Source organism: Callorhinchus milii, unplaced genomic scaffold (assembly GCF_018977255.1).
Source record: "Callorhinchus milii isolate IMCB2004 unplaced genomic scaffold, IMCB_Cmil_1.0 Scaffold6, whole genome shotgun sequence".
Taxonomy (NCBI): Eukaryota; Metazoa; Chordata; class Chondrichthyes; order Chimaeriformes; family Callorhinchidae; genus Callorhinchus; species Callorhinchus milii.
This window is the reverse complement of record NW_024704747.1, coordinates 1,563,212-1,583,756: the sequence shown is the minus strand read 5'-3', so window position 1 is coordinate 1,583,756 and position 20,545 is coordinate 1,563,212. Positions and strand designations below refer to the sequence as shown.

Genomic DNA, 20,545 nt, shown 5'->3' with positions numbered 1-20,545 from the left:
CGAGACTCTACCCCGTGTGACGGACGCTGTGTAAGTGCAAGTTGTTGCTGTTGGGTCAGAAGATTGTGGGCTCAATCCACATCTCGGGACTAGAGTCTCGGATGATATTTCAGCACAGTCCTAGGACGGGCATTGCTGTCCTTCGGATAAAAAATTAAACTGAGGTTAAACCTGTCCAGGTAGATTTTAAAGATCCATTCGTGGCAATATTAGTAAACAGAAGAGAATGATAAAAGGTTGGGCAGGCATTGGAATCAAAGCACAGGCACTACAAAGTTTCCCCTACAAAATACAGTCTCTACACTTTACAGTATATCCTGTGAAGCGCTTTGAGACATCTCAACGACATGATAAGATGCTATATCAAATGCAAGGATTATTATTACATCAACTGATGATGTTACATAATCTGTTTGTTCTGTTTTTGCAATAGTGCTCAAGAGTTTCAGAATGACTAGTCTCAATCTACTCTATCGCTCGTTGAATGCACATATCCTGTTCTAAGTAACCGCAATACACATATGTATTTGTTTTAAAGAGAATCACAGCTGAATCAATAATGTAGCTCTTCAACCATGGAGCGGGTCTGGTGTGATGCCTATGATAGTCCCATTGGGTCCTAGTTCTGCTCTGTAGGGATGCTGAACTGCTGTTGACCTAAGGAGAATATGTGGAGAATATTATTTTTTTTACTATTATTTCTTTAACTAATGCAATAGCATTTGTAGCTGTTCACATTACAGTGGAGTCCTGTAGCGTAGTGGTTAAAGCGCTCTCCTCGCAAGCGCGAGGACCCGGGTTTGATTCTGGGCAGGGTGAAACCTTAGCTAAGTCTCCTTACTTACTCCACACGCCTCTGTTTACCTAGCAGTAAGTAGGGACCGGATTGTTAGTCGATTGTCGGATCACTTTCCGAGGGTAATAATCCCTTGCAAAAAAATAATAGTATGGTCACTCAATCCACAACTGTTTGTGGGATAATTGGCTGCCGCGTTTCGCCCACAAAATATACAGTCAATTCACTTTACGGTATATTCTGTGAAGCACTTTGAAACGTCTCAACAGCACCAAATCAAGTGCAAGGATTATTATTATTACGGAGCAGGTTCTAAAGCAGCGATTGTATCACTATGATATACACTCACCTCCTCCAGCCTAACTGGATAATACTAAGGCTCTTCAGAAGAGGTCTTACAGAGATGTCTAAGCTGCTTAACAGGCTAGAGAAAGTAATACTTTTACATAAGCCAGGTCAATAGGACAAGAGGGCACAGGTTCAGGGGCGTGAAAGGCAACTTTAGCACAACCTCCAGGAAGTGGTTCTTTACACAGACACAAATTGATGACTGGGACTGGGTTATTGGACAGGGTTTTTGAGGGTAGATCACTGGGACATAGTTAACGAGTTGATGCTGGAAGACAGCTGGATTGTACTGTATTCTAGAAGGAAAAGATTAAATGAGCCTTTTTCATTCAAACATTTTGTGATAATACTATTAAAATGATAATCCTTGCATTTGATGTAGTTCCTTATCACATTGTTGAGACATCTCAAACCACTTCACATAATCTATTGTAAAGTGGATTGACTGTGTATTTTTTGGGGCGAAACATGGCAGCCAATTGAGCATAGCAGCATCCCTCAAACAGTCTTGGCTTGCAGGTTTAACAGGAGCTGAGTAGGAGGATTCCCTGCCCCCAGTGACTGGTCGGCCCCTTCCAGGTCCTGCCGATGCGCCAGGCTGGGCTGTGCTGTCATCAGCAACGAGTGCCCTGGAATACTGCCCACCCTCCTGGCTCAGGAACCGGACTAGAGACCGACACAGAGGGCAAGCTCGATTCCGACATTCAGTTGCCAAGCAAGTCACCTTCTGGAAGTGCCGTGTTGAACTGACTGAGCTGCCGGGATTATATTACTGGATAGAAATCTGGCGATTGTTGAAGAGGAACCAAGTGAACTTTAGAATGCTGAGGTTGTGTGTTTGTAGATTGAACCGCAAGCGTCTGTGTTATCTTGATTTTAAGGGGCCACTTGATTGCTTTCGTTTTAAGCAATCAACGCTTTTCTGCTTTAATGTAGCTCTCAATCAAAGAGGGACCACAGCAGTAGCTAGTTGGAGTTGTGGACCATTTGTGGCTGGAGTACTTTATTGTAAATTCTTGCATTGCAACTTGTACGTGGAGGGCCGGGAGAGTAAGATTCCAATAGCTAAAGTCTTAATTTCACCCACCTCCATAATAGTTCGCGAGTTCAGTTGTGCCTTGCACGCAGATGGGGGTTTGGAGTGCTATCCTGCATGAGGGGATCTATATAAATGCATGTTGTTGTTGTTTACAATGTCCTAGTCACGCAGGAACTTAGAACCATAGAATCTTACAGCACAGAAGGTGACCATTCTGCCCATCGTGCCTGTGCCAACTCTTCGAAAGAGCTACCACTAGTCCCTCTTTCTCCGTAGCCGGGCTAATTTTTCTTTTGCAAGTACCTATCCACTTCCCTTTTGAAAGCTTCCACCACCCTTTCAGGCAGCACATTCCACACTGTAACAAATCTCTGCGTAAAAAAAATATTATCCTCATCTCCCCTCTGGTTCTTTTGCCAATTATCTTAAATCTATGTCCCCTGGTTACCGCCCCACCTGTCAGTAGAAGCAGTTTCTCCATGACTGATTGCATTTCCAGCTTCACCACCGTCCCAGTGCCCAACAGCAGGGAGAGGACGGAGGGAGATGAAGAGCTCTGGGGGAAAAAAGTGAAGTGAAATGTCGAATGAAATTAGCCTCGAGTGAAATTCCTGTTTGACGTATTATCATTCAAAGCTCATCGACCTTACTGTTAACGCTGTCATTCATATGCAAATAGCTCCTCACTACGGTCTCTGCAGACAGACAGACACCACAGACGAACACAATTATGACTCAAAGTTTCTAACTGTAGCCACAGGTCGGAATAGTTCCCTCTTGAAGAATTCTAAGCTTCACCGGGTGATGAACAAAGGTGTCGTCATCTTTAAAATAGAGCCAGGCCATTTAGGAGTGAAATCAGGAGGCAGTTTCTCAAGCAAATGGTAATGGGAATCTGGAACTCTCTCTCCCTCCCCCAAAAGGCTGTGGATTATGGCTGGATCCATTCACGTTGTCCAGACTGAGTTGGAGAGATGTTTGTCAGATCGGGATCAAAGGGGATACGGGGCAAAGGCAGGTATTTGGAGTTGAGGTACAGATCAGTCATGATCTAGTAAATGGCGGAACAGGCTCGACTGGCTGAATGGCCTCCTGTTTCTACGAAGGTAGAAAAACATTGCCTTTGGGACATCCTCCTGATGTGAAAACCGCTAAACAAATACAACTCAGTGTTGTAATTGCTGAGAGACTCTTGTCAGCAGTTGCAATTAAATAACGGCTGCTTAAGCGAGGTACCGCAGAGTAGGCTGGAAGGAAAAGGTTGAGTTAAATGCCTTAGGGGCAGAGAGAAAATTAGCGAGGTAATAAAGTGCTCGGAGGCAAGAAACCTACGAAAAGTTAAAAGATGATAAGCCCGTATTAAAACCAGGCGTTCGCCTGAATTCTAGCCCATCAGTCGCTGGGGGAAAACGCAGGGAAAAGGGCATCCTTTTAAGGCAGGTTACCTTAAACCCCGGAAGCACGACTGATAGCAAGGAGCGGGAAGATCAAGCCTGGAAAGTTTCACCCTCTGACTCGCCTGAGGAAAGTGGCTTTCCAGCTGGTACAAAGGAAATAAATACTCCCCCGAGCAAGCAGGTAGCATCCGCCGGTTTATTCCTCTGTCTCCTGTCCTCATTATTTTCCTTTCTCTATCTTCCCTCTGCACCTGGCTGCTGTTGTGCCCTGTCTCAACTCTACTCCCGCTGACAAGCTCCTTATCTACAAAGTCAGCTTCATTCCTCTTTTTTTTTTTACGGAACTCGTTTCCTCCAGCTGCTGATCGAATTAATGATGAGTAAGAAGTTAATTTAGGCGAATTTTGATAAAAGTCCCACTCATCCCCGCAAGAAATAATTCAACCAGTGACTGTCACTACCCTATCCAAATGCCTCTACTTTATAGAAATGGAGGATTGCAATGACAATACAGGTTAATACAGGTACCCTCGACAAATCGGATAATGATAAATGTTATGCTGGGGGGAAAAATGTGGTTTGGAAACTCAGACTAGGACAATTGACTGAGTTGTATAATATATAATAATAATATTCCTTGCATTTGATATATGCATTTTTGTGGGACACTGCTGCCTTTTGCCCACAAAAATGCAGTCAATTCACTTCACTGTATATTCTGCGAAGCGCTTTGAGACGTCACGATGACATGATAAGACGCTGTATCAATAGCAAGGAGTATTATATATTTACTGTGAAATGAAATGAATCAGAAGGTGGAAGGGGATGTTCTTGTGCTGGCATAACATGGCAGTGGGTGTTTGTCTGTCATCAGAGCAGCTCCCTGTGTCCAGTTCATATCTTGTTAACTTGTTGGTAGTGTTGTTGGGTGGTCAGACTAGATTGCTCCGCAGGTGGACTTAGACAGATTTCACTGCACAGTAAGTAGATGCTTTAAATGGATTACCGATTCACCTCACATGATTTACGGTCACCGATAACAGGGGACAGGTTTAGCAGACTAAATAAATGAAACCTGTGCGGGAATTAGCATTGCTCTCGAATCTCTCTCAATCAAGGCGACAGGATGTGGGTTCAGAGTACGTGGGTAAACAGGGTCCGTACTTGGAATTAAATAGCGAGGGATCAACGCAGTCACGATCACTGCTTAAAATCAATATTCGTTTGGGTTTGATGTATAGCATCTCCGTGTTTGTCTCTGAATTCAGCCACAAATAAGGAGAAGGTGATTACTTAATAAAATTCCCGAAGTTTTATAAGGCAAATTGTTTCGAGGGGAAATCTCGAAGCGGGTAACAGATTTGTGCCCAGATGAAACAGAAAGATGTGTTTGGGCTGCTGTGAATTTGTGTGTGTGTGTATATATATATATTATATATCTACAATATAAAAGTCAGGCTAACATTCTGGGTGTATTAAGAACCAGGAAAGGGCAAAGTTTGAAAGAACTTTGACTCAAGGGAGCACATTCCTTCACGCAGGGTTGCGAAACACATTTCCACAGAAGGCTGTAAAGATAGAATTGATTGAAATTATCCAAAGAGAGATAGGAAGATAGTTGGAAGCTAAATTGTGTGCGGAAATGGGATGAGGAGTCCTCAATCCACTTCTGTTTGTGGGCGACGCTGCTGTGCGCAATTGGCTGCCGTGTTTTGCCCACAAAATATACAGTCAATCCAGTTTTTTGCAAAGCGTTTTGAGACATCTCGAAGACGTGATAAGGCGCTATATCGAATGCAAGGATTATTATTATTATTATTAAATGAGTTAACATAATCTAATAAACGGACAGTGCAGGGCAAATGACCTATTCGATCCTGTGATCCTATCTGCATTTCTATAGGCCCTTATCAGTTTGAAATGTCTCAGAGAGCTTCAAAGGGAATTATAGACAAACAGCAGTTAACTTGGGGGTATGTCAAGCTCCCACAAACACAAAGTGACTGACCAGTTCATCTGGATGATTATTGACCAGTTCACTTGGGAGAATCTCTCTTTTACCGACAGCATCACGTTAGCTAAAATACCCACTTGAAGAGACGGTGGATGGAGTAAATAACTTGCCCTTTTCTTTTTCTCAGAAAAAGTTGACGTGTTCAAATTTACGATTTCCCAGTACAAGTGATGGCTGGTGTCTTTTGATTTTAATAACTGTGTGATTTATGCTGAACTGAATAGTGGGAAGGAAACAGCACAGGGTGATGCTGATCACTGCTGCTCGCTGGTAGATTGTCATGCAACATATTGCATGTCTCAGTGGAATTTATGGCCCATTCCACCCACTTGCTTTCACGCAGTGCCTTTCACTTAGAAGCGCATCTCAAAGCAACTTAACCATAGGTGAGCTAAGCCATTGAGAAAGGAATAATAATGATTATAATCGTTGCGTTTAATGCAGCGCTTTATCACATCTTTGAGGCTTCTCAAAGTGCTTCACAGAATATATTGTAAAGTAAACTGACTGTTTATTTTGTAGGCGAAACCTGGCAGCCAATTGCACACAGCAGTGTCCCACAGAGAGTCATGGATTGAGTGACCAAAATATTATTATTGTTTTTTTTGGAAGGGTTTACTACCCCTGGAAAGAAATCCGCCAACTACTTACTTACAGGAGCCGTGTTGCTGTGTCGTTGGTCACAGTGTCGCAACCTTATAGGTGTGCGGAGTAAGGAAACTTGCCTAAAGTTTCGCCCTGCCCGGATCCTCTCGCTGGCGAGTGCTTTAACCAATACGCAACGGGACTCAGCACAACTAGTGTTTAACCATACATAACTAGATCTTAAATGCATTTTAAATCACTCTTTTGTTCAAAAGCCACGTTGTGTAAAATAATTTTAAAAATTGGTCTGAATTGGCTATGGCTGTTTAGTTTCTCCGCAGCACATTTTTCCGTGCCCTACCATTGTGTGATCTGCACACAAACAGTCCTTTGTGTCAGTCAGCTGCAAAATATGTAGTTAGCATGAGCCATGTGAAGCATTACATGGGTCACTGCGTCTTACTCGAGGTTGGAATGGGACGTGTTTATACATGTATATTTTGAAAATTGGTTGTTTAGTCGATTGGCGGACTTCCAGGGCTAATAATCCCTCCAAAGCAAACAAAAAAATCTGGTCACTCAATCCACAACCGTTTGTGGGGACGCTGCTGTGCCCAATTGGCTGCTGCGTTTCGCCCACATTAATACGCAGTCGCTCCCCTTTACGGTATATCCCTCTTTGAGACGTCTCAAAGACGTGATAAGGCTCTATATCAAATGCAAGGATTATTATTATCATCATCAACAACAACTTGGATTTATATAGTGCCCTCCACGCCGGACGGAGTCTCAGAGCTTCACAGTAACGGATCGCGGGACCGAGCCAGGGGGGAGGGGGAGGAAGGTGACCAAAGGCGCGGTCGAAAAGAAAGGTCTTCAGCAGAGACCTGAAAATAGGAAGAGAGGGGGCGAGGCGAAGGGAGTGAGGAAGGCAGTTCCAGAGCCTCACGGCATAGTGGCTGAAGGCACGGCCGCTGAGAGTGGAGCAGAGGATTCGGGGGACGAGGAGGAGGCCGGACCCGGAGGAATGAAGGCAACGGGTACTGTTTTAAGGAGAGAGGAGGTCAGAGAGGTCCGGGTTGCAGAGAAGTGCAGGGATTTGAAGACAAGGATGAGGATCTTGAAGTCGATCCTCTCTGGGATAGGCAGCCGGTGCAGTCTGGGCAGGACTGGGGGGATCGGGGAGCGGAGTTCGGTGTTTTATCATATAGAAAGTGGAGACAGCCATTAGGTTTCTGCTATACGCACAAATCAAAAGGTTTTTTTTTCATCAGAGGTGCCATTTGAGAGCAAGGCTTGTTGTTGCTGAGAACAATATGTGACTGTGATCTCCCAGCCGACTCGATCTGCAGAGAGCGAGCGAGTGAGCGCCATTGGGAACACTATAGCACAAGTGCCTCTCTGATCGGAAAGCTCAGGCATTCTTCCAGCAGTACGTCAGGTCAATTTAGGTTTGCTCAGATGGCTGCAAAGGCCAGCTGGAAGTTAACAGAACAGAGCGCAAGAAAGACGCTCTGCTGATGGGACTGCACACTGTAGATTCGTCCGTTACTTACAGCGTCACGGGAATCCTCTTTATTCCGAGGACACAAGAGCATTTTGTTTTGGAGGGCCAAGTACTGATTTTTTTTATTGGAGAATGATTCTTGTGGGGTCCTGTAGCATAGTGGTTAGCCCACTCGCCTCACACGCGAGAGGACTCTGGGTTGGATTCCCAGGCAGGGCAAAACTTGAGTCAAGTTTCCTTACTCCACGCGCCTCTGTTTACCCAACAGTGAGTAGGAACCCGGTTGTTAGTCGATTGGCAGATCACTTTTCTGGGGGTAATAATCCTTTTTTAAAAAAATTGATTAAAACAAATGTGGTCACTCAATCCACGGCTGTTTGTGGGGACGCTGCTGTGCGCAATTGGCTGCCGTGTTTCGCCCACAAAATACACAGTCATTCACTTTACAGTATATTCTGTGAAGCGCTTTGGGACGTCCTCCCGACGTGAAAAGCGCTATATCAAATGCAAGGATTATTATTATTATTATTATTACAGTATATTCTATGAAGCGCTTTGAGACGTCTCAAAGATGTGATGAGGCGCTGTGTCAAATGCAGGGATTATTATTTTGTTTTGGACGGCGAAGTTCCCTCAAGAAAGAATATACTGCGGTCGCCAAATGGTCAACAACTTGTTCTTTTGGAAGCTTGCTAAACTTCTAAACAGGGAGGGATGTCTTCGAGAAAATGCCACATGGCACAAATTCCGCTTTCTAGGCGGAACTTCCGCTGATTTTTTTTTTTTTTATAAAAACCATTGGAGAATGATTATTGCAGCATTGCAAAGGGGAAACTTTTCTTTCATTTCCGCATGAACTGGGCAGTTTGACATTGACGCCCACGTAGAAAAGCTGTCTCGTGTGACTTTTTTTATATAGAACGCTGCTTAATCCCGTGTGCGCTTGAGGCCATGGCAGGGTGGGGGAGAGGAGAGTGTGGGTGGGTGGGTGTGTGTGTGTGAATAGAGTAAAAAGAGTTCTGCCACTCAGCATTCAATGCAGAAACTTGATGCTTGTAAACATTTGAAGACCGAGGATTATCAGTGAATGGCGGAGGGGAGTGGGAGGAGAGGAGGGTGTGTCTGTATGTGTATGTGTATGTGAACGGTGCATGAGTAGTTCTGGCTCAACAACGACATACGGCATTTGCACAGCGTCTTTCATGTCGGGAGGACGTCCCAAGGCGCTGGACAGTCAATGATTTGCAGGGGGTTGGGATCAGGAGGGGTGGGAGGGGGGTTAGGTCGAAAAGGAAGGTCATGAGACAGGATTTGAAGAAGGCAAGGGAGGAGGTGAGGCAAACGGTCAGGGTAATTGCCTCCAGAAGATCAATTGAGTCAAATTGCTTGATGGGTGGCAAAGCTTTCTCCAGTCCTCCCAATTTCAGTGAATCCAAAATGACGGAATAAGCAAGGAGATGAAGAGAAAAGGCGGGGAGCAACAGAACATAGTCGCCAAATGTTCTTTTAGAAGCTCGCTACACTTCTAAATCAGGAGAGATGTCTTAGCGATGGAAGAGAGGAAATGGCTTGTGGTGTTAATTCCGGTCTCCACGGGAAAGTGTGGAGGCTGGCACCTATTTATCCCAACTCCATCACATGGGGAATTATTGTAGATGCCACGATACTCATTCCCATGAGGATAATGCGCTGAAAGGAATTTGCTCACAAGGACTTTGTGTCAAAGAAACAACAATGGCTGTTGTGTTTCTGCCTTTGTTAGGCCACGGCTTCAGGTCAGCATGTGACAACCTGCCGGTCAGGCAGCAGTCTGTGTATATAATACTTTCTTTTTTTCTTCACTTCGCTCAACAACTTGCGGAAACCTGCCAGCTTAGGACTTTGATTCTAACGTCTTGTACCTTAATGGTCAGAGCACTTGCCCTGCAAGCGAGAGGACCTGGGTTCGATTCTCGGGCTGGGTGAAACCTTTGGCAAGTTTCCTTACTCCACACGCCGCTGTTCACTTAGCAGTAAGTAGGAACCTGCTTGTTAGTCGATTGGTGGATCGCTTTCCGAGGGTAATAATCCCTTTAATAAAAATTTGTCTACTCAGTCGACCACGGTTTGTGGGACACTGCTGTGTGCAATTGGCTGTTGAATTTCGGCCACAAAGTGTACAGTCAATTTACTTTACGGTATATTATAAATGGTTTGAGACGTCTCGAAGATGTGATACTGCGCCATATCAAATGCAAGGTTTATTATTATTGATTATTGACTGTAATTTTTTCTCCACCCCTCCCTTCCCAGGGTGCCCTCACTGTAAAAACGCCGTCCCTTACTTCACGGCTGCCGCTGAACATTTCAAAGAAGAACGAAAGGTAATGTTCGGTGACTTGAGCGGCTTCAAGTCCGTCCCTCTCACTGCTTTTGTGACTGAGCTTCTCGCCGACCTCTGTACCTCTTGTCCCCCTGCGCTGCGTCTGAACTAACTTTAGGAGTGCAGTGCCTTATTCATGTACAACGACAACTTGCATTTATAATGGCTGAATTGCTGGACACGAATCTGGCGTCGAAGAGCATTGTGGAGTCCTGTAGCTCAGCAGTTAGAGCACTCACCTCACAAGCGAGAAGATCCGGGTTCGATTCCCGGGCAGGGCGAAACCTGAGGGGAGTTTCCTGGTTGTTAGTAGATTGGCGGATCGCTTTTCCGGGGGGATAATCCCTTTTTAAAAAGGGATTTGGTCACTCAATCCACGGCTGTCTGTGGGGGAACGCTGCTGTGCGCAATTGGCTGCCGCGTTTCGCCCACAAAATACACAGTCACTGCACTTTACAATATCTTGTGTGAAGCGCTTTGATAAGGCACAATAATACGGTGGAAAATGGGGCTTTGCTGCAATACAGCTGTATCCCAAAACACTCTCAAGATACGGAATTTGGCACATTTTTTTAAAAAAAAAACAGTCCTCTTAACAACTCTGATTGCAGCAGCCCGATAGTTTGCAAAGCTCTCTGTGCCAATTTAAAGGGAGTTCACTCCTCAGTGGCGACGAGGGATTGTTTTTTTGTCGAAGTGTGGAGCAACGACAGAAACTCAGCTGGAAACTGAGCTGATCAGCTTCCAGCCCAAGCTTGGGATTTTCTTGTTTCGTTTCAAATCCTTTTTTTTTTTGCTTCCATTCCATTCGATTCTCTTTTGTTGCCGCCTCACCTTGGCCCCGCTCTTCTCCAGCAGGGAGAGAGAATGAGCCAGGCATGAGGTGCTCTAACTCTCTCTCTCTCTTTCTTTCTCTCTCTCAATTCCCAGAACCTTAGGCAAGTTTCCTTAGTCCACACGCCTCTGTTTACCCAGCGGTGAATAGGAACCCTGTTAGTAAGTTGATTTGCGGATCGCTCTCCAGGAGCAATAATCCCTCCCCCGAAAAAATAAATTAACAAAATAATAACGTGGTCACTTCAGTCCAAGCCTGTTTGTGGGACGCTGCTGCGGCTGCCACATTACGCCCGCAAAATACACAGTCACTACACTTTGTGGAGTCCTGTAGCTCAGTGGTTAGAACACTCGCTTTGCAAGCGAGAGACCTGAGTTCAATCCCCGGCAGTCAGGGCGAAACCTTGGGCAAGTTTCCTTACTCCACACAGAGCCTAATAATAATCCCTCCAAAACCAAAAACAATAATAAATTGGTCATTTTCAATCCACGACTGTTTGTGGGACATTGCTGTGCGTTCGCCCACAAATATACAGTCAATTCACTTTACAGTGTGTTCTGTGAAGCGCTTTGGGACGTCCTCCCGACGTGAAAAGCGCTATATCAAATGCAAGGATTATTATTATTATTATTTATTACTTTACAGTATATCATTTGAGGCGCTTTGAGATGACTCGACGATGTGATAAGGGGCTGCATCAAATGCATAGATTTTTTTTCCCTTCTTCCTCACTTTTTTGCTCTCATTTTCGCTCTCTCTTGCTCTCTCTCTCTCTCCTGCAACTTCTCTCAACGCAGCCTGTCTACGGCTGACAGAACAGCAAGGTGAAATGCCTCCTCCCTGATTTCCTTCCCTGCTCCCTTTCTCTCTTGTGTCTTTTCTGTCCTCGCCGAATCTCACTTTTAATTATTTTCTGCTCCCCAACTGGGATGGCCTTTACCAGCTGTCGGCCGGCTCTGCTGAGAGCTGGTGAAATGAACTGAAAAACGTAAGCGTTTTTATTCTCCGCCAGTTTTCTCCCGTCCCCTGGTCTTGTCGTCTCCTCTTCTCCTGGAGGCCGTTTGACTCCTCTTCCTCCAGGCCCCATCACCCATCATGGAGGACTGTAGCTCAGTGGTTAGAGCGCTCCCCTCACAAGCGAGAGGACTCGGGTTTGATTCCCGGCCAGGGCAAAATGATAGGCAACTTGCCTTACGCCACACAACTCTGTTTACCTAAGCAGCAAGTTGGAACACGGTTGTTTGTCGATCGGCGGATCGCTTTCTGAGGGTAATAATGCCTTAAAAAAAAGAATAATTTAATCACTCAATCCACTTTTTTAAAAAAAAGTGGTCACTGTTTGTGGGACGCTGCTGTGCGTAATTAGCTGCCGGGTTTCTCTCCCACATAATATACAGCCAATTCTCTTCATAGTATATTCTGTGAAGCGCTTTGAGACTTCTGGAAGACCCGATAGGGCACTATATCAAATGCAAGGATGATTATTATTATTATAGAAGCATTGATGGGCGTGCAGATGTATAAAGGTTCCCAGTGATGCACTTTCCAGCTGCTGTTCAGCATTGATTGTATTTTCATTCCATTTCTTCCCCCCACTCCCCTCCGAGTTGCAAATTGTGTGTTCTGTGCATTTTACTTCCGTAAGAACTTAAAGTGGGAATGTTTAGCAAGCCTGGTAAAGGGAGGTTGCTCCCATCACAAAGGAGGGCTCAGGTTAATGGTGCCCTGCAGGCAATTTTTGCACATCTAAATCCAGGCTTTTATTGCTCATCAACAGGTCACTTCCTCCCTTAACTGTCTCGTGGCCTGTGGTTTCAGTTTTCGTATTTCTGCCGGCACAATAATAATAATAATCCTCGCATTTGATACAGCGCCTCATCACGTCGTTGAGACCTCTCAAAGCGCTTCACAGGATATACTGTCAAGTGGGTTGACTGTTGATTTTACGGGTGAAACGCGGCAGCCAATTGCGCACAGCAGCGTCCCCACAAACACTCGTGGATTGAGTGACCAATTTATTATTTTATTTGTTTATTTATTGAAGGGATTATTACCCCATCCATCCGCCAATGAACTAACAACCAGGTTCCGACTGACTGCTGGGTAAACCGATGCGTGTGGACTAAGGAAATCTACCTACGGTCTTGCCTTGCCCTTCATGTTAGTGGGGCACCGCTGGGACTGTTCACTTTTCCCACTGTGAAGCACTTTGAGACGTCTCAACAACGCAATTAGGTTCTATATCAAATGCAAGGATTATTATTATTATTTCCACAGCCCACCCCCTCCCCCCAGCGACAAGCGAAAAGTTTGTTGCCCCAAAATTTGTGTCATTGCACATCCTCGCGGGAAGTTCATAGAGAATGATGTCTTGTATTACAGTTAGATTATTGAGTTGTCCTTCTGCACAACCTTGCTTGCTGGCGTGCGTATTGATCAGCAACTTGTGTTAATGGAGCTTAACTTTGCCCAATTCCACTATAGTATCTGCAGTGCTCACGAGCGATGCCAGGAATCGATGCACTTTATGCTGCTTTACTCAATTTCTTGCAATTTTTCCAAATGACTGTCAATCCCAACTCCATTAAGACATCCATCTCTCTGCCAATAGACCAGTTATGCTGATGGGATATTGTGTTAATAAAGGGGACAGTTGCACTTTTATGAAAGCTAAATGGTTGCTGGAGGAGATGACCTCCCCCCCCCCCTCTCCCCCGCCAGTGATTCCGTACATTTCTTAACGCAACAACAACTTGCATTAATATAGCGCTCCTCACACAGGGTAGCGTCCCAGAGCGCTTAATGCATTACTGCACCCGTCTCTGAACAATCCTGCTGTGTATCCTCACGCTCGTCATCAAATCCCTTCACACCCTGGCACCTCCCTACTTCTCCGACCTCCGCCATTGTCAAGCACTTATCCTGCGTGAAGGGCACTTTATAAATGCAAGTTGCTGTTGTGTTTTTTTTTATTTCAGCAGCAATGACAATCCCCTGAATGTGCAGAGCTTTCAGTACGTTTTGAATCACTACCAACTCATTATCATTTGTGAGACTGCAGCCTGTTTGGAGATTAATGCGGATTAAATTGTATCGAACTCCTTGTGGCAGTGTTATTAATTGACCACTGCATCAAAAAGCCTATTCTTTACATCGCTCGGGTGAGGAATTAGGCGGATCCTCCGAATTTACTATCCAATTGGTTTTAAGGCAATGCTTATGTGTCCCTTCAGCGAAGCAATACTTCCTTACCGCTGGAATAAATCCCAGACTCGCTGGAGGTTGTACAGTTTGGCTAAAAGTTAATTTTCTCTCTCTCTCTCAATCTTTCGTGTAGCTGGCCTCACACTCTGTTTCACGAGCACTGATACTCCCTTGTTATCTGGGTACCCGCCTGCTGCTCTCTCTCTTTCTCTCTCTTTCTCTCTCTCTCTCTCTCTCTCTCTCTCTCTCCTCCTTTCTTTTCTTACACTCAGAACACACTTAACCTGTGTTTATTGGAGAGTTCCAATTAATCCTGAGTTCGGAATGATAACTGACTGGCATTTGTTTTACAGTTGCTTTGGCTCATTCATTGCCTCTTGTGTTCACATCTTTGGGTCAGAAGATTGTGGAATCATTCCCCTTAAGTCAGAACTTTGAACTCATTACTGACAGTCCAGCATAGTACTGGGATCAGCTTTATATTGTCGGAGGTGCTGTCCTTTGGGTGTGTGCGTTGATAATTATAGCCCTGTGGTGTATATCACAGGGCTATAAATATTTAATAATTTTTTTAAGAAAAATAATAATAATTTGCTCACTCAATCCATGACTGTTGGCACAATTGGCTGCCGAATTCGCCCGCAAGATATGCAGTCACTCCACTTAACAGTATATTCTGTGAAGCGCTTCACAACTCACAACTTGTGAGCTTTCATGCACTTGTTGTTCACCCGGTTGCTATTTGGTATCTTGCAGATCGCTTACGCTGCAGTGGACTGCACCAGAGGACAGAACAACGAACTGTGTAAAGTGGAGGGTGTAGAGGGCTACCCCACCATCAGCTATTACAACTATGGCAAGTTTACAGAGAAGTACAGTGGAGAAAGAGGGGTGAGTACAGACATCAGTGGGTGATAAAAGTATTCCACGTTGGTGGGTCACTGGGTGGAAGTGCACTTTCACCAAACAACTCCGAAAAAATGAATGGTTTTTAATATCTTCTGCCTCTCGAGGGTTCGTGCTTCATTAATTAATTGTTAGTTAGATAGTTAAGCCAGTTGCTCTTGGTGCTACTCAACCTTTTAATTGCGTGAACAATAACAATTTTACATTTACACAGCGCCTTGCACATCGGGAGGACGTCCCAAGGCGCTGGATAGTTAAGGGTTGGCACCTGAGCTGGAGATTGGAATCAAGAGGGGTGGGGCATAGAGTAGGGTGGGGGGGCGGGGGTGTTGAGAGGGTGACCGAAAGCCACGATCAACGAAGAAAGTCTTGAGAGAGGTCTTGAAGAAGGCGAGGGAAGGGAGGAGGCAAAGGGACTCTTGATATGGACCTGCAGAGGGTGGGGGCTGAATGGCTGAAAGCCCGACCACCGATGGTGGGGAGGGCAGGGTGAGGGATGGGAAGCAGGCCAGTGCCTGCTGAGTGGAGGGAATGACCAGGTTACTAGTGCTTGAAGGGGTCACAGAGGTAGAGTGGGGCAAGACCGTGTGGATCATATAACAAGTGGACGGCTCCTTAATGCGTTTCCTCTTGTTTTCCCAGGGAGACGGTTTCATTGAGTACATGGAAGGGTTGAGAGGAAGAGGCCACGATAAGATTGGGAAGCGAGGGGAGGAGTTGTGATCGGGCCTGGCTCCATCCTGCCACTACACGACACTGTGAAAGACCCTCATTTTCAACCCTGACCGTACTAAACCGCCTGCCACACTTTCCCAAGGGCCAGAGTGTTTTTAATGAAGAACGACCAGTTTATAATGTTTTTTCTACCAAAATGGACCACTTGTAGGGATTTTATATCAAAAGACTACGTGCTGTCATGAAGTGGGGAGGGAGGGGTGGGTGGGTGTGGGGAGGGGTTGAAAAAGAATTTGATGCCATCTTCTCTACGGTTTTGTTCAAGTGCTAAGCGCATGTTCCGCTGGTACAAAACCCTAGGCGTCTCCTAGTGCCAATGTTCTTGGTTACTCCGTCCGCATCCCTTCCTGCCGATTGCAATCCTTTTCACGCAGACTTGTTTGGTTCGGCACAAGAGTGCAGTGTAAAACTTCCGCTTCTCTGCAAAGCCTTAAAACAGAGCTCACGGGCCCTCAACGGTGAGCAAGAGGGGGTTTGTCTGACTCAATAATAATTTGGTCACTCAAACCACGGCTGTTTGGGACACTGCTGTGCGCAATTGGCTGCCACGTTTCGCCCACAGAATACACAGTCCTTGGCGTAATAAGGCGCTATATCAAATGCAAGGATTATTATATACAAGTCGGTGCAAAACAGAACCCCTCGTGTTCTACCTGGACTGCGGTCAATAGGAATTAGGATTTGAGTGTGTTGTGTTGGTCGGTCTGTCTCTATGTGGGTCACGTTCTATGCAAAATATTTTGTATTTGTGGGTTTTCTACATTGTGGTCGGACACAGGGTGGGGGTGGGGGGGGGGGTGGGAATATTCCTGGATTTCTTTTTCCCTTCGGGTGGATGGAGGAGGGTTTGGAGGGAGGGAGAGGGAAGGGAAGAGAGATTGGATTACTGGGAGGTTGGACGTTTTTTAATCAAGTTGCTCAGGGATGGTGTAGGGATGTCACAAAGAAGCCGAGTGTGATTATGTTTGCATTTCCGCTGATATGTTTGCGAGGGAATCAAGGATACTGCAATTACTTGTGACTTAAAGTGGCCATGCTGAAAAAAACAAGACTGTTTGAACAAGATATCGATCAGGACAACAGCTACCCTGAATTCTTTTGCAGTTAATGGCCCGGTAACGAATGATTCTATTTCTTCTTCCAATTGCATGTCACACATGGGAAAATTAAACTTGCCAGAGAGAATGAATAAAATGTTTTGCGATTCAGTTGCACTAGTTTTGCATATTGCTCCGGCCTCCTTCCTGCTTGTCCCTCGTGCCCTCCGTTCCACCATCAGTGGATGTGCTTTCAGCCACTACGCCCCGAAACCCTGGAGCTCTCTCACTCAATCCCTCTTTGCATTCTCCTTCCCCGTCTTCAGGTCGCGCCTGACCACCTTCCTCTTCGACCGTGCCTAGGGTCACCTCCCCCGGCTCAGCGCCAGGCTCCGCCACTGTCAAGCGCTCTGAGACACTACCCTGGCTGAGGGACGCTGTGTAAATGCAGTTGTTATTGTTGAGTGCAATGATCTGCACCGATATGAGAGGAAGTGAAGGACATTAAAGCCCACGTCAAATAAAATCGGTCACTCATTTCACAGCCGTTTGTGGGACGACACTCTGTTAATCGGCTGCAAATACAGTCGCTGCACCTCACAGTATATCCCCAGAACACTTTGAGATATTCTCCCGCTATGAAAGGTACTGTCTCAAATACAAGGATCGCATTCCATCTTCACATTAAATAAGAGGCGAAAAAAGTCAAGAGGCTTCCAGTTACTAAGTGTTTTTCCTGCCCTAAGCTGCACAGGCGAGACAACCCCAAGTCTTGCTCATTTCTACTCTCATCATAGTCTAAGTTGATGCTCCAATCCCGCGCTGGGGGAGGGGGGGGTGTTGCATTGAGGGAGACGCCGTCCTTCGGATGAGACATTAAACGTCACTCCCCGTCTGGCTGTTCAGGTGGACGTTAAAGATCCCGCGGCGCTATTCAAAAAGAAAATGGAGTTTCTCTCTCTTTCCCGGTGTCCTGGCCAACAATCCCCCAAATAAAATTGATCACTTACTGCATGGCTGCTTGTGGGACATTGCTTAATAATAATAGATTACTAATAATAATCCTTGCATTTGATATAGCGCCTAATATCACGTCGTTGAGGCATCTCAAAGATGCTTTATTAAATGCAAGGATTGCAATTACTATTAAAAGTGTATTTGGTGAGAGAAACCCGGCAGCCAATCGCACACAGCACATTGGGGAAGCAGAGCAGAACTCTCTACGGAGGACGTTGCATTATTCTTCCTGGGGAGGCTTGGGAAAAAAAAAGCCCCAAGGGGTAGAATGGTCCTAGCTGGAGAAGCAGCAGGAACGCTGGCCAGACAGTGATATCAATGACAAGCTATGCAGTTTATCTGGTTAGACTCCAGCAGTTACCTCAACACACGCTCCCCTCAAGCCTTGGCTCTTGCCAACCTGCGCCAAATACTCTCCGGAATTAGGTAAGCAGGACGCATCCCTCCAGTGCGAGAGAGAGAGGGAGCATTTCATTCCAATAATCTATCTCTGGGATTTCCACGTGTAGGTGGGAGACATGGAATTCTCAGTTGGGAGACTCTTTAGCAACGGTGATGGGTTTCCCATCCAAAAAAAATAGGAGCAGAAATAAATTTAGTTCCTCGAAGTGGGGGTAATGGGAGCTTTTGTGTTCTGTTCGGTTAAAAGATTACACGCCTGAACTTGCACATTTATTGTCAGCTTGGTCTCTCTGCAGAGAGATTCTTTTGTGTGTGTGTGTGTGTGTGCGTGCGCGCTTGTTGCATATGTTTTTAGCATTTTGAACCTGGAGATAACTCCGGAGGGATTAGCATCGAGAATGTGATCTGAGGAGTTCTGCAAATGCAAACCGTTTTAATAAGGTCATGAATTTAACAGGAAGAAAATGATAAAGTGGCCCATCAGAGTCCGCCTGCATTCCTCAGCCTCTCCCAAAGGCACAATTCAAGATTTCCTGTTTTTTTTTTGTTGCTTTCCCCCAAAAAACACATTTGACTGCCAATGCTTACGAGAAAAAAGTGGTCCTAATGGAGCTTATTATTGCAGGGTTTCTCTCGTCCACAGCGGCACTTGTTCATCTGGGATTTGTAAAAAAATAACCTGTGTCTTCATCTGGTATCTTGTGGAGTCCCTCTAGCGTTGTGGTGAGAGCAAGCGAAAGGGCTCGGGTCCGATTTCTGGGCAGGGTGAGACCTTAGGTAAGTTTCCTTACTCCACACGTCTTTTTACCTAACAATAAGGACGGACCTGGTTATTAATCGATCAGCGTATCGCTTTCCCGGGGGTAATAATCCCTTCAAAACCCCCCAAAATGTAGTCATTCAATCCAGTGTTTGTGGGACATTGCACAATTCACTGACTCATTTCGCCCACAAAAAATACAGTCAGTTTATTTCTGAGCTGCCTCAACTTCGTGATAAGGTGCATATCAAATGCAAGGATTATTATGTTTATTATAGTCTGGATTGACATTCCAGCGCAGTGCTGGGGGTGGAGTGGAGAGGGAAGTGGGGGGGGGGGAGTGGGGGAGGGTCATTGTTGGAATTGCCGTCATTCAGAGGAGGCGTGAAAGCTATTCAGATAGATGTTAAAACGTCCCATGGCACGATCTGAAAAGAGAAGGGAATTTGTCATGGTGTTCTGGCCAACAATCCCCCAGATAAAATTGGTCATTCACTTTGTGGCCATTGCTGCGTGCAAATCGGCTGCCGCGTTTGTCGAGGAATCCAATCATTACAGTACAGTAAATCCTGTGGAGAGCTTTGAAGAGCATTTCAATGATGTGGCGAGACGTCATATCAAATGCCATTCACTCGGTCGGAAGTAGTGTCCTTCAGATGAGGCAGCGGAATGAGGTGCCATCTGCTTGTTCCGCAGGTAGTCATTAAAGATGCCGCGATGCTGTTGGAAAAGAGAAAGGAGTTTCTCACGCTGCCGTAGCCAACAATCTTGCCGTGAAAATTGCTCACTCACCTCACGGCTGCTTGCGGGACCCCAAAATGTCTCCCACGTTTTGCCTGAAGCAATCACCCTACTTGCTTGCTTTCTTGCTTTCTTTCTTTTTCTCTCTTTTTTTTTCCCTTCTCCCTTTCTCTTTTTCTTTCTCTTTCTCTCTCTCTTTCGTTCTGCTTCCTTCTTCCATCTCTGTGAATTTCCGCAGCAAGAGGGAGGACGGAGGCGATAACGTGCTCTGGGAGAGAGAGAGAGAGAGAGACAGAGAGAGATGTAGAAGCAAGGAGATATTATGTCTGAAAGTTTGCCAGAGGCGTTTTGGATTGATGCGGAGTGTTGGGTTCCAACGGCAGCAGCTGTTGTGTCTTCCTGGCATAAGCAAAGATTTCTGGCTTCAAACACCAGAATTCTTATAGCACGCTTTGCTGTAACCATGTTAAGGGCTGACAGGATGTGAGGAAATCTCCGAGGTCCTGACTGCCTAACAGATCAGTCATAGCTCTAGGACGGTTGACTCATAAATTGAGATTGCAAAATATTACAAAGTTCTTAAATTCAGGCTTAATTCCTCCTCGCCAGACTCCGCTGGCCCCCGATCGCCTTCAAGATCCTCACACTCGTCTACAAATCGCTTCAAGCCCTAACACCTCCCCACCTCTTCGATCTGCTTTACTTCCCAATCCACCACATGCCGCATCTGCTCTGCTGGCTCTGGCCTCCTACATGTCCCTCGTCCCCTCCGCTCTCAGCCACCAACGCTCCGAAAATGTGGAATTCTCTCCCCCAATCCCTCTGCCTTGCCATCCTTCCCATTTGCAGGTCACCCCTCA

The 20,545-nt window shown here is 45.7% G+C and overlaps 1 protein-coding gene across 1 annotated transcript in view; it reads left to right on the top strand.

Annotated features, from left to right (window-relative positions):
* Nucleotides 1-16,261, top strand: part of pdia5 (protein disulfide isomerase family A, member 5) — a 48,410-nt gene extending 32,149 nt beyond the window's left edge. Inside the window, exons 15-17 of the mRNA XM_042336351.1 lie at nt 9,979-10,049; nt 14,844-14,978; nt 15,636-16,261. Of these exons, the coding sequence (XP_042192285.1) occupies nt 9,979-10,049; nt 14,844-14,978; nt 15,636-15,716 (287 nt within the window). The 3' untranslated portion in view covers nt 15,717-16,261. The remainder of the gene's footprint in view (nt 1-9,978; nt 10,050-14,843; nt 14,979-15,635) is intronic.
* The last annotated feature ends 4,284 nt before the right edge of the window (nt 16,262-20,545 follow it).